The sequence below is a fragment of the Ambystoma mexicanum genome, chromosome 3q, assembly GCF_040938575.1.
Source record: "Ambystoma mexicanum isolate Mex_15411 chromosome 3q, UKY_AmexF1_1, whole genome shotgun sequence".
Taxonomy (NCBI): Eukaryota; Metazoa; Chordata; class Amphibia; order Caudata; family Ambystomatidae; genus Ambystoma; species Ambystoma mexicanum.
Window position 1 is genome coordinate 758,481,667 of NC_090926.1, and position 14,731 is coordinate 758,496,397.

At 45.9% G+C, this 14,731-nt stretch overlaps 1 protein-coding gene across 3 annotated transcripts in view; it reads right to left on the minus strand.

Moving 5' to 3' along the window:
* UNK (unk zinc finger) overlaps positions 1-14,731 on the minus strand; it is a 1,622,654-nt gene that overhangs the window by 1,041,918 nt on the left and 566,005 nt on the right. For all 3 annotated transcript variants that reach the window (XM_069654746.1, XM_069654744.1, XM_069654745.1), the window contains exon 6: positions 3,875-3,992. In XM_069654746.1, the coding sequence (XP_069510847.1) occupies positions 3,875-3,992 (118 nt within the window). The remainder of the gene's footprint in view (positions 1-3,874; positions 3,993-14,731) is intronic.

The following is a 14,731-nucleotide window of genomic DNA, read 5'->3' on the forward strand; positions in this document are numbered from 1 at the left end:
TCAAGCAAACACATTATGAGAAGGGGGACAAGGCAGATAACATTCTGGCATGGTGGCTAAGGGAGACCCAGAAAAGTAAGATGGGGAGCTATAAAATCTGACCTCTGGTCTATGCACTATGATTTGGAAAGTATCAGAGCTAACTTCAACTATTATGAAGGGCTGTATAATTTGGAATACAAGGGGGATGGGTTACATATTGCTAAGTTCCTTGAATCTCTGCCGATACCGACTGTATCAGGTGAACTTGATCTCCAATGGAGGCACAGATAACCAATGATGAAGTGATTCAGACTATTAAAGCATTCTGACACCGTATTTAGAGTTTTCAACAAAGTGCTGAAAGGGGTAGAGACCCATTCCTGAGCTCAACATACCGCCCAATCTCCCTTCTCAGCACAGATGTTAAGATACTGGCAAAACTAATGGGGAACAGATATTACCTCTAAACAACCTTGGTACATGGAGACCAGGGGTGCTTCGTCCGGGGAAAACAGGGTTCAGACAACGTCCAAAAAACAATCGATTTGATGCAGTTTGCACAAGTCTCTGACTCAACGCCTGCCTGGTCTCTCTAGACTCTGAAAAAGCATTTGATAGAGTGTAATGGAGGTAGATGACTATGCTTTTGGGAAAAATGGGGCTGGGGGAGCATTTCCATAAGTGGGTACCTGCACGATACAGAGCACAGTTTGTGCGAGTGCAGGCTAATGGTAGTCTGTCTGAGCCATTTCTTCTAACCAGAGGTAGGGGTGCCCTATCTCCGCTGCTAGCGATCTGCGAACATCAAGGGATAAAGTGGATTAGACGGGGAGAAGTGGAATTCAAGCTCTCTCTATTTGCAGATGACATCCTGGGCTTTCTGGGGGACAGACACACACATCTCCCTGCACTGCTTTCTCTCTTTGAAAGATGTGGATCTTTCTCGGGGTTGAAGATTAATGCAACCAAATCCTCCATCATGCCATTGCGTAGACTGGGTTCAAGCGTAGATTGCAGGAAACAGATACTTAATATAGGAGTGGAGACGATTACAATTAGATACGCCAGCAATTCTCAGCCAAGAGATCTATCAAAGCTCTCAGCGATAAACTTTCAACCTTCTCTTAGGGACTATTAAACTGGATTTACAGAGGTGGGACCTGCTCATGTTGTTTTGGTACAGTTGAATGACAGTGGTAAAGATGAATGTGCTCCCCCGGGTCTTATATCTTTTTTGTGGCTTTGCCAACAAAGCTTCTGGATAGTTATTTTGGTAACGCAGTGACAGGTAAGAAGATTCGTCTGGCAAAACAACGATCCAAGGATTAAGAAAACCACTGTCACCCTTCCGAGGGTTTGGTTTTCCCGACTTTCTTTTATTACCTTACGGCCCAATTGAAAGTCCTACTAGAGCACATGAGGGATGATCTGAGGACGTTTTAGACAAAAGCTACAGGATATGGACACTCACCAAGCGAAAGTGAGACCCATTATGGGCCCCAAGGCATGGCCATTTCGAGAACAATGTGGGACAACCCGACTCTGGTGGTGGTGTGATCACTGTGCAGGCAGAGTGGTTTTAAAGACAAATTATCCTCACAGCCATCACCCATGACATTGGTGTGGGGTCCCTATGTGGACCGGAGCCGGGAAGCCTTCATGGATTTGCAAGCACGGTCACATAAGGGGTTAGAAAGAGCTGGGCAGACATTTAAAGACATTGGGCCTCATTACACGTAAGGCGGTAAGGGTTAACGGTCACCGGTAATGGTTCCGGTGACCGTTAACCCTTACCGCCTGATTACGAGGTCCCTTTGCGGGTTGGTACTTTAACGCTTGCTTTTTAGCAGGCGTTAAAAACCAACCCGCAAAGGGACCAGGGTGCTAATTACGGTACCGCAAATTGTGGTACCGTAATTAGCACCTTCCCCATTCCCATTATGCCCTATGGGGCACAAATGGGAATGGGGAAGGGCAATGGGGGAAGGGGGAATTACCGCCCCGCCAACCTTGGAATAGGGCGGTAATTCCCATTTCCCCCCAAGGCGGTGCCGGTATTTTACCGGCATGGACCAAGGTGCTAATAGCACCTTGGTCCACCGCCTACCGTGTAATGAGGCCCATTGGCCCTTATAAGTAAGGCGGTCCGGAAATAAGGGTGCTGATAGCAACATACCGCCATACTACAACAATGCTGATGGGGGCCACGGATCCCCCAGCACACCTGCCAAGTTTTCAGGCCCCTACTGGCATGCTCATCACTGAAGCACACGCACTGTTAATAACGGTGCTGGTGCTTCAGTGTCCCCATTCCTGTGGAGGCCTATGGGACTCCATGGGAATGGGGATTTACCGTTTCCACCGCTTCCCGTAATGTCCTGGTGGCACCGGAAGTCAGGCGGCAGAAACTGTGCTACCGGTTGTCGGTAACCAGCCGCCTACCAACAGGTTTTCCAGCAACTCCGTAATGAAGCTCGATGTCTTTTTGGACTATGACTCGGTCAGCAAAGTTCTTGCCAGAGAAAAGATTACAATCTTTGAGTATCTCCACCTTAAGGGGATATTCATGGACCAGAAATGGGGAAACAACCTGCAACGTGCTCTCACCCAGCTCTCAAGGTTATAGACTTCTCTGAGTCCAGGAGAGGAACTATAGCTAGGATTTATGGGGCTCTGAATATAACAGACATAGCAGGTAGACACACTTTTAAGAAATATTGGAACAAACTGGGAACAGAGGTGATTTCCGAAGAGAAATGGGGGAGAATATTTTGGATTAGGTTTCATGGGAACTTGTTCACAGCAGCAATGGAGCATCATTTTCAGATGCTGCGTTGCTGGTACCAAGACCCACTGAAAATGTCCAAAATGTTTGTGGGTTCCTTTCCACTATGTCCAAGAGGATGTGGGGGCATGGGATCCCTCGCCCATATGTGGTGCCACTGCCCAAAAGTGCAGGGATACTGGAGGGACCTCCTGGGGTGGATGGCAGAAGTAATGGGGTGAACGACTTCAAAAGGATCCTCTTCAGCAAGTGCTAGGAGTTCACCTGGCAGACAAGGAAATCTACAGATATCCTAGAATGTGGGAGGCCATGCTCAGGGCGGGAAGAATGGCCCTGACGCAGAAATGGAAGAGCACCAGAACCCCCGACCACTCAGAATGGCTGCAGAAACGTAAAGAAATGTCTACAATGGAAAGATGAACGACTATGGTCAATGACTACATGGGCTCCTTCTTTAGGGAGGAATGGGGGACAATGATACAGAAATGGGGGTGGGACGTTCATTAGAGAAGCAACGTGAAAACACGAATTCTATATAACATGGCTACCCACCCGATTTTCACAATGGTGATGAGGGGAAAGGAAGAGGAGGTGTCAGGAGCGTGTAGGTGACATGCCGGATAGCCTTGGGAGGGACCCGACGAGGCACATAATATTGTGGGGAAGAAGCCGGATAGAGAGTGAAAGCACAAGAGCTCTGAGGGACTAAGGGAGGTTGTGCGAGATTTTAAATTTACAGTAGTAGGTTGCTCCCAACAATCTGTAATAAAAAATTGGAAATCACTTGCAACAGTTGTGGAGTGCAGGTAACAGAGGCGGGGGCTTTTTGGTGAAATAATTGTAATGGTATGGAAAGATTATCTGGACAAATTAAATAAAAAAGAAAGTAAAAATAAAAATAGGGTGGCCTCTCAGAATCCATAAACAGGGTTGATTTAGAAAATCCATCTCAACAGGGATGGATGAAGTTATGTGCATAATTCCTATTGTGGTGTTAAACAATGTGCACTTTATTGTCCCCATATATCATGTTCATCCTAAAACAAGCTGATGTCATGGTGCGATTCTATAACGTGCATTACATTAAAATCTGCTCACCGCACACACCTCAGGGTGAAACTGCTGCTCTGTGCGAGTGTGACAGTACTGGCACCCATCTCCGTGATCGCACTTACTAGGATCTCCCCATTCATCGCCGTGTTTAACGCTGGGGCACGGGGATGACCTGTGGAAAGTAAAAAGGATATCATTCAAATGAGTGTTTGAACAGAGAGCATCACTCCACAAACCGAAATTTGCATTTGCAGAGTGTAAATGCAGCATATTTATTCTCCGTCTGCAACTTTAAAACAGGTTTAGGGAGTAGTATTCTGAAGTCTGTAAAATACTGATACGTTCATTCTGAGGCTCTTTCCCTCTGGCGAAAGGACCCACCAAGCAGTAATACCAATTTACATATTCTTTACATTTCTCTGCTATATCACCATCTGCTTGGCAAAGGATTAATCCAATTCACCCACTTTCCCCGTTCCCCTTTTGACCCATCTCTGTGGTGTTAAGCCCCCGTTCCAAGGGCTGGAACAGGGGATTACGACCTGGCAGCACAAGTTACCGGCCTGAGCAAGAACAGTACTTGGAACAGGGGCTTAACACCATTAGCACCCCGGTTTACCAATGCGGTAAACCGGGGTGCGCAGGTCCCGCTGTACAAAGATGGCCACCATGGAAAGGGAAGAGGGGCTCCATGTGTAAAGGGAAGAGGGGCTCCACATGGAGCCCCTCTTCCCTTTCCATGGCGGCCTGCGGAAGGCAAGGGGAAAGAGTGGATGTGGCGGCGGCTCCCACCGCCCCCCGAAATAAGGCAAGTAGGGTGTTATGAGGGTGAAAAATAAAATAAGGGGTCAAAGGGTGGGGGTGAGGAGGGAGATGGCGGGAGCTGGCTGTCAGGCGGCATGGAACTAGAGCTAGTACTGGCGGTTCAAGCCCGCGTTCCTAGCTATCTGATTGGCTGGTTCCCATGCCAGGGTGCTAATGTTTTTTCAAGCCCTCCAAGTAGACCATGTTGTAAAGAAAAATGCAGGGAACACTTAAAACCAAAGAGCAATTATTTGTTCAATAGGAAATGTTTCTGTGCTTGAATGTTAGACTGTTAGTTAACTGTAGCTAAACTAAAATTGAAAAAGCAAACTAGGCACAATGGGCCTCATTACAAGTTTGCCGGTCTGGTAACTACCGTACCGGTAAGCTTGCCGGTACCGTAGTTACCAGACCGGCAAACTACGAGTTCTGCTCATGGGTGCCTTTTCGCCCACAAGATCGAACCTGGTGGGTGTACCGACACCGGCGAGCAGAGCATGTCGGATGCACCGGCACCTTTCTGAATAGTGCCTGTGCATTCGGCCTCCCCATTCCCATTGCCCCTATGGGACTCAAATGGGAATGGGGAGTAAAAGTTTCCGGCCCCTGGCAATGGGGAAATACAGGGTCAGCCAGGGTTGTAATGGCCCTTTATTTTTACCGGCAAGACTACCACCAAACTTGTAATGAGGCCCAATGTTCTAAACCTCTAGCCCCTGCTCTTTAGCTTGGAATCACGGCAAGGTCAGCACCTTAAGTAATACCGCAGACTCCTAAGCCAGGAATACGAGCTTCCTGATTGCACTCTCTTCAGTCTATGAACACACTGCAGGTAGGCACAACTACTACTTGTGGAACACCCCCCCACCTGCTGACTAGCCCTATAAGTTGATCTATATTGAGCATAATGCATCCTGCAATTTTGTGTAACCGTTAAGACGCAGGTATTCGGAGGGTCATATCCCAGGCCAGCAGGGAGATTCAGATAACTAACAGGATGGTTTAATTGAATGAGGACATGGTTCACTGTTCATTTTAGATGTGCTCTACAAACATTCTATAGTTAGCACTGTTTGTTCTAATTGATTTAGTTCTAGCAACAATTTAAGTGACACTGGTATTGTTTTATTCTTTACAGGGCCACTGATCTATTTCATGGCTGTCTTGCAGTATCCACAACGAGGGTTCGTGTAACCAGCAATCCCTCCACTTTCTCCAGATACATCTGGAACACTATGAAGACTGTCCTGAAGAAAGTGGGTAAATCCATTTAAACACCACTGAAACCGGTAGACTTAGAACTCGAAGGAATCACCTGTTTTAGCCTCCACACCGAAGTGGGTGCCCCTACAGGCATTCCCCTGTCAATGTGCAGGCTCAATTTTTTGTCTTCCATTGTTTAATTTGTGATACACTAAATGTAAACAATCTATAGGTTTACATACATTGGTTGGGTTATTTGCGAACCCGGTTTTACTAAACTGATGAGGTTGGTTGTCTTTTATTAACACTCACACACCCCGAGCCAGTTCTACAGGTCATTAAATTGTAGGTTTACCATAAGTAGAATGACTTGGCATGCGTTTGAGCCCTTTTTTTACTAAACTCTTTACTGCTAAGTCACTCCACACACTGCATGGTCTATACAGTGAGTTTGACTTGAGTTGGGAGATTCCTGCTAATCAGTTTCTGACAGCTGCATACTAGAAATTGGTAGATATTCTATTTCCGTTTCCTATCACTTTTAGATAAGCGGCACACCAGCGTTTACTAGCACTAAAGGGCACATAGGTAGTGATAGTTAGATCTCACTTCTATTCTAAAGTCCCCTTTGTGTGCACACTGTAGGCCAGAATTTCTCCCAACCTCTATCTGTGGCGACCCTCTTTTTAGGGCCCCCACGGACCAACGTGACTTAAGTTGCCAACCTTCATTTATTTTGTGGTATTGTTCCAAATTTCTGTGTTACAACCTCGTCGCATGGACAAAACCCTGACTCAACTTTAGGCACCCAATTGTGTGTTTTTGAGGTAAGAAATTACCTCCTTGTTACGGACAGTGAGGACTTTCCCAAAAACCCTTATTATTTCAATAAAGGTTTGTAGCCACAAACGCGAGTCCCATGTGCCATGTTTTTGAGGGGAAGTAAGGCCTTCAGCTTCACTTTGCAAGCCTTTTACTTGTTTATTATAGGGAAACTGATCAGTCGTTCACACTATCAGCACTGGGAAACTAGGTTTCCCTTTTAGCTTTGCACAAAGAATCTTACAATTAAGTTCAATGGGGATACTTTTGTACCCCCTAGCTTTTTACACCGCAGCTTTTTAATTACTTTTATATGTGCCTAAAGATGAGCTGGTGGGCGGGGCTACGAAGATGGCAGCCATTGAGTAGAACTCCAGAGCCTGCTTTTAATATCTAGTTTGCTCATCCTTCTGGAGCATTGCCATTGTGTCGAATTGGACGGTTCCTAGTCCCGGATGCCTGCAGGGAGCCACGTCCTGGTCAAAGAAACTGCAGCCTGACGCCTGCAAGAGAGCAGCTGTGTGTTTGTCCTCTGAGGTGTCGATGTCCCTGAGGTGTCGATGTCCCTGAGGTGTCGAGTTGCGGCATACTGTCGAAATGCTTTAGTGCCTATGCCTATTGCTGGGCATGTTTCGGTGGATTATCATTCATGGAGGCTGAGCAGAGCATGAAAGGGAGCAGAGTGTTATCCGCATAACACTGAAAGTTAGAGGAGAAGGTAGAGATCAGGTGGGCCAAAAGGTCCAGGTAGACATTGAAGAGCCACGGTGAGAGGATAGAGTCCTGGGGGACACCACATGTGGAGAGAGAGGTGGTGGAGAGAAAGTACCCAAGTTGGACCTAGGAGGGTTGCTCCAGGAGGACCACCACTCCAGCGCCTGATCCGTGAAGCCCAGGTTCTCGCAGAGTCGATTGATCAGGATGGCGTGCTTGACCGTGTCAAAAGCAGCGGAAAGGTCAAGAAGGATCAGGACAGATGGAAGGCTGGAATCAAGATTAGAGAGCAGATCTTCATTGGTGTTCGGGAAAGCAACTTCCGTGCCTCTGGCTGCTCTGAAGCCAGACTGATGGTCTTGTAGACAACCAATAGATTCAGTGTGGAGAATAAACTGGGAGATGGCCCAAATTTCCAGGAGTTTTCCCAGGAAAGGGGTTATAGCGATCAGGTGATAGTTTGCTGGTCAGGTAGGGCCAGCAGAAGGCTTCTTAAGGAGGGGATGCACCAGGGAGTGCTTGAGGAGTGAGGGAAAGAATCCAGTGGCGAAAGAGCGATTGCAGAAATCGGCCAAGGCTGGAGCGAGGATGTCAATGTGGTCCCTGATGTTTCTGGAGGAGCAGGGTAGCACCTCTCTGGACAACACTTTCATAGATGGGATTTGTCTAGAAAAATTGTCGGGTGTTGTCAGAGAGAAAGGAGGAGGAGAGGGGGGTCGGGACAGGTAGAGGGAGAGGAGAGTGAGGACTGGATTTTAGAGGTGAAGTGAAAAGCCAGAGCCGTACAGAGGGCCTGGGAGGGAGAAGGAGAGGTAGAGACTGCAGATTGTCCAGCTCCTTTCAGATTTTAAAGCATTTGGCTGTGAGGTTAGAGGCCGCAGAGAAAGAGGCTTGAATGTGGACTCTTTTCTTGGACATGACAGAGAGTCTGTATTGCCTTTGTAGCAGGCGGCAGGGCAGTTTGTCAGAGAATGCAGCCAAAGCCCTCCACTTCCCCTCAGCCATCCTGTACCATTGTTTAGGGCGGCGAGGTCAGAGTCATACCGAGAGTTGCGCTTGGTGGTAGGCTTCAGACGGATTCTCATGAAAGGGTAAAATATGTCCAGAGCATTGGGGATAGAAAGACGCAGGTTAGAGAGGGTAGTGTCACAGTGTGAGGCAGCCGCAGGAGGAGGAGCAGAGAAAGTAGAGGCAAAGACGTCAACTGACAAATGCTTCATGGTCCGAACGACCGAGAAGGTAAGTGGCAGTGCTGGGGTGGGCTTTGTCTGAGGGACAGAGAGTTTCAGGTGAGAGGAAAGCAGAAAGTGGTCAGTCCAAGAAATAGGAGTGATGAGAGGGTTAGAGAGAGGATGTCTGAGGAGACGAGACCATCCAAGGTGTCCGGCAGAGTGTGTCAGACCAGAGGGAAGAATGGAAGGAGAGAAAGTGTCACAGAGGTTGCGGAAGAGCCGAGAGGCAGGATTAGAAGCATCCAGGTGTATGTTGAGAAGTTGAGAGGTAGAGGCAAGGAGAGAGGAGATGAGGTCAGCCCACTCTAAGAGGAAGAGAGCAACCTGGCCAGGAGGCTTGTAGATGGTGGCCACAGTCAGAGGCCGGGAGAGGTAGAGAGCCTGCAGAACAGTCATTCAAAGGAGGAGTAAGCCTGCATAGGAATGACAGAAGCAGGGACCCATTCTGGAAGGATCAGAGCTACTCCACCTCTAGGTCGGTTCTGGGCTCTGAGAGGATCTTGTAGCCATTATGGAGGAGAGTGTCAAAACTCATGACAGAGATGGCTGTGAACCATCTCTCGGTGACAGCGAGGACATCCAGGTCAAGTTCTTGGAGGAGGTGGCAGAGTGTTTGACAGCAGAGCGAGAGTTCAGAGTAGCGACGTGAAGGAGGTTGCCACATTTGTTTATTTAATGTAATATACTCACAGCAATAATGCTTTATATATAAGACGAAAAACATCCTCATTTAAACATTGATACAGATTAAGTTAAAATACATAAAAGTAAAACATAAGATAACAGTTCATAACATAAAATGATATATAACATATTATACATAAAACACATGCATTAGCACATCCCTACCTCTAAAGTTGGGACTAATCACAGGATATCATTAAAAACATTCACATCGATCATAAGTCCATAAAATTTGCAACATCTATTTACAATTCCAGTAAAATGTAATCATAAAATAAATAAAATATATGTTTCCCTTCATAAATAGTGGCCACAATGCATCCTGAATGTTAATATCAATCGTATTACTATACATCTTTAAATAATTCAGTGTTAACAAACTCAGTGTCGCAACAAAACAAGACATGTTCAAGGCTTTCAACCACAACATCTACACAATCGCTATGCATGGGCCATCCTCATGTATCCCACTTTGATTTCTTGGACGTCACTCATGTTGAATTGTAACAAAAAGTATTGCCTAATCACATAGCAATTATGGAACGCTGTAATATATGTTGGTCTCATCCAGGCGGCGAGGAAAGTATGTTGAATAGACCCCCAGGGATGGGATCAAGAGGACCTCAGTGCTTTGAATGTGGAGAATGGGGCCATCTAGCCCAACTATGTCCAAAAAGGAATAAGTCGGAACCCATGGATGTCAGAACCTTCGATGTCCCTAAGGAGACTACCCAGAGCCAGACCAACCCATGAAATCTCCCTATGTGAACACCTGAGACGCAGAGGTGGAGGGACGACCGACCCGAGCCATGATCGACTCCGGAAGTCTACAGACCGCAGTCAGCACTGACCTGGTAGGTGACAACCATAATACAAGCAGAAGCATTCCTATCAGATGTGTACATGGGGATATAGATATTGCTATTTTATTTATATTGTGCTCGTACACAAGTGTTTCAGAGCGCAACGAGGCAAGGGAGGGGAGGGGAACAGGGTACAACAAAACAACAATCTTACTAGGCCCAGTGACATTGAGAATGTGCAAGTGCATGGGAAAGGGGAAGGGGAAAAAGTGCATGGAAGCGGAAGAAGTGGAAAGTGCTGAGCAACGAATGTGGATAAATTATAATAGATAAATAAAAATAAAAAAGCAACGAACAATGGTAGTGCAGCCAGCAAGTGGCAAGTGCTAGATTTAGGCAACATAAAGGGATTGTCTGTTGAGTGCAGGGATAAGGGGGCAGGTGGAGGGCGCGCAGTATGGTTACAGATACCGACCCCAGTGCCAAGGATAGCCAGCAGGTAGTGCGGGTGGGTGGCAGAGTGAGAAGGTACCTGGGCCCGGAAGTCAGAGGTTAGACCAGGTGCACAGTGCCGAGAGAGTGCAGATCAGCAGGTGAGAGTCGGAGCGAAGGCAGAAGCAAAGAGGAACGTCTTGAGGTGCTTCCGGAACCGGAGCTGTCAAGTTTCAGAGTGGCAGGGAGGCTGTTCCAGAGGGAGGCCCGAGCCGAAGACAGATCTAGCCAAAGCTAATTTCTTTGAAAAATGACTGACTGACTTAACAGATGTTAAAAGATACCCTGGAAAAGAGATTCAGGTTAAGTTGGCAGGGGGAACAGATAGACGTGAGGGCCACAGGGATGCCTGTGTTGCCTGAGCCCCCCAGTGGTAGGCTTGGACGTCCCAAACATGCCCCGCATTATACAAAACATTGAAAGGAGCTGGCTGAAAAGCACTCCATTTCATGATCAGGAGATTCTAGATCTCATCACTAAGGAGACGAGCAGCAGAGCTGAGAGGAGGAAGACTCAGAGTGAATGGTTTGAACAAAACATGCTCCCAATAACAGTGGACCGGAAACTGGACGAACAAGGAGACAGTTTTCAAGAACTGGACCCCGTGTTGAGTCATGCTCGGTCCTCCACAGAAGATGATCGGGGAGAGAGGGCCCCTATTTTCTGAAAGACAAAGGCTTGTTCTACCAAGTAACAGAGTCCTGGGGACGAGACCGTTCGACAGCTATTGGTCCTAAGCAAATATCAATGAGCAGTGCTGGAAGTGGCCCATATACAAGTAGGAGAAGGCCACTTTGGAGCGGAAAAGACGACCCAAATAATATTGGAAAGATTTGCTTTGCCTGCAGTGTATGGACAGGTGGCCAGACTCTGCTGCCAACAGTGTGGAGAATGCCAGAAAAAGAACCGAGAAAACGTTCCAAAGGCTCCCTTACAATCCATATCTCACAAAAGGGAGAAACACTCAATAGCATCCAGGGGACCAATGAGCAAAACCATAAACACAAAATGGGGAGTCCCCTAAATGAACCACTTAAATTTTTGTTATTCTTGTCAAAGGCACAACCGTTATTTAAGCGTAGCCATTATTTAAGTAATGAACAAATCAATGGAAAGGCACACAAATGGGCTAAAAAGAAAAAAAAAAGAAAATCATTTATTGCGTAGGCCAATAGGTCCTACCATGTAACCCTAAAAAACAGATATATATTTTTGATCTATTTCTACTTCATACAAACTGATCAAATACTATTCCTCATATAATACATAACAAAATTGAATTTCCACTCCACACCTGGCATCCAGAATGGGCATAACCTGTACATCAGTTGGAAATGCCCTCGATACTTTAGTACATGCTATTTGACTAGATGCTCAAGGTCAAACAAACAAGACCAATTCGCGTTCATGAGACATAGGTAAGAAGTGGAAATTTACACAGGTGGGTATGGTTGCAGGTATAAATTAATCACCTTAATACATGTACAATTCCAATCCTATACTGTTGGCCCCATCTAGCTAAACTTAATGAAAACAATATATGCCAATACCCTGTGACCGTAGCAATAAGGACTAGACACACATCCCAGATCTACGTCTCAAGCAGGGAACTGTATTTAATGCCACATTGATGCAGGTGGGACGTTTCAGCAGAAGATGGATTTCGCTGCCTTCTTCAAGGGGTTGAAGCTCTGAGGTTGGAGCTCTGTGCATGTGTTATAATAAAAATTAAATATTAAAACTATATTTATAGTCACAAAATGTTAAAAAGGAAGGGGATCTGATACTACCAACTTAGAATACACTAGTACATCACCCACCTCGTGTGCCGACACCAAAATCGGAGAGGGCCTCAAGTATAAAAAGAAAAATAACGTACATCCAAAGAAAGCCTCCCAGTGAATAAAAAAGAAAAGAGAAAGATCGAAGTACCAAAAAATTGTCTCGTGCGGGAGGAGATAGATTTTCCATGCACCCATGTAGCACCCAGTGGGCCTGTGTCAATCAAGTCATACACCTACAAATAGTGGGCTTACTCATTAATAAAGCTATGAACAGCTTTTGGAGAGAGTTCTACACCAATGTTGAATCTAATGATGTTCTTTGATGAAATCCTTACGTGCACCGGAAGCTGTCACCACAGATGTAGTACCTCTGTGTGGCTTTAGCTGAATTAAGAGGGATACTTACATATGAATGAGATGTACCAATGTGGCACCTCAGATATCATAGTTCATCAAGCACACCAACAACATAAGTGCCAGGGGCCTCAACATCCCTTCACAAAAATGTGAAGAAGATTGCTTAAATCAGTATGTGCCTTTATTTCAAAAGTGAAAGAGGAAGGGAAAGGGTAAAAATATCCCAAAATGCTCCCAAGGTCATTCAAATATTGCTCTATTTGCTAATTGCATAAGGGGACATAACGTACTCACCCTGTCCAGGGTCACTTCCGGGTAGTAATGGTGTGCAGGGCACAAAGCTGTTACCCAGTGATAGTCGTCATATGCACTTCGCTAAGCATGCGCTAACTTATCCGCTGCTGAAACATATAGGTGCACACCAATTACCATTGAGTGCCTAATTTAATCCATTTATTAAATGGTGACTGTGTTAGTATGTACACACAGATCGTGAAACCATGGGGTAGTGGCATCAAAGAGAGCTAAGCAGACTATTCATATGGTAGTTGACAGTAGTGGTGATAACCTTTCCCTATTTTGTTACACAAACACCCCTCTCATACAAACACCTTGTATGCACCATTCCGTAGTCCTTCTAGAGGAATGGTGAGCAGTGGTTTAACGAGACCCACCGTTGTTAGTGATAGAATAACATGAACTCACGGCTATGCTATCGTCGGTCCGACGGTTTCGTATGTACTAATGAAACAGCAGCAAGTATTCTAAACTTTGCATATTTCCCACTGCTTTGCTCGCCTTTCGAACTAAAGTTACCTAATGTGGCCCCCTATGCGGTGTAAATCCTACCTGTTTCTGGATCGCTTCACGTATCTCTCTGGTTGGTTCTCGTCTCCAAAGATTATGAGAAACTCCGAGTCCGTCTTTGAAGCGATCTTTAGGGAAGACGGAATGTCACATGACCATATCCCTGACACGTGAGCACCTCCGTGAGCAGAGAGAGTCCATAGACAAAGAAATGTGACTAAACGTTCCATTCCTGCGCTCTACCCAACTAGGACTACCATTCTACTCATAGTTTTTCAAACATGAGCAAACAATTAATAGTCATAAAATATCAACATAAGGAAAAACCTTTTTGGCCAATACAACCAGACACGCCCCATTATGTTTATTTCTGTACTCCCATGAATGATATGCGGCCATGCAGGCTTCGGTAAAGCACAGTCAGAAGGAACCAATTCCCAAACTGGTTGCAGCTAACATCAGCAGGATGACAACCTATGCAGGAAACTGCAAACAAACTGGAATAGCTGAGATTTATGCAGGTGGCCGCTGGGTGGTTGGACAACAGCAGAATCAGCAGAAAGAACAACTCTGTTAAAAACTAATACTATGCTGTCTCCATCTATGTTTCGTCCCTGGGGTAGGAAAATTCCCCCCTAAAGGCTCTGAACTTAATTTGTCACAACTGATGTGATGGGTCCTCCTTTCCCCTCATATGAGAGTAAACCAAATGACCACCAATGTTAACAAAAATATAGTATTACCAGTGCTGTGGGTTAGCTTCATTTAGGCCATTTTCAATTGCATCTAATTGGTGCATCCACCTCGCCTCAGAGGTATTCAACTGTCGTGATGTACATGTGCTCCTAGGCAAGGCCTCTAATATCCACCAAGTAAAATCATCCTGTGTGTGTCCATTTTCCATAAAGTGGGGACATGGGGTGTGTTGATGTTCTTGCATCTCACATGTGATCTGTGCGCCACAATTCTTGTATGCACGGGCCTGGAAGTTTGTCCCACATATTTCAACCCACATGGACACTCCACACAGTAGATGGCATTTGGAGTTTTACAATTGGTGTGGATACGCAATATCCATTTCCTGCCTCTTACTTCAAATTCCTTCACTTTTTACAGACCCCGCAGGGGAAATGTCCTATGATTGGGCATAAATCCCACCCTGTGGTCTTATTTCTGTTGCTCTGTGGACTGGCGTGTACAAATAAATCC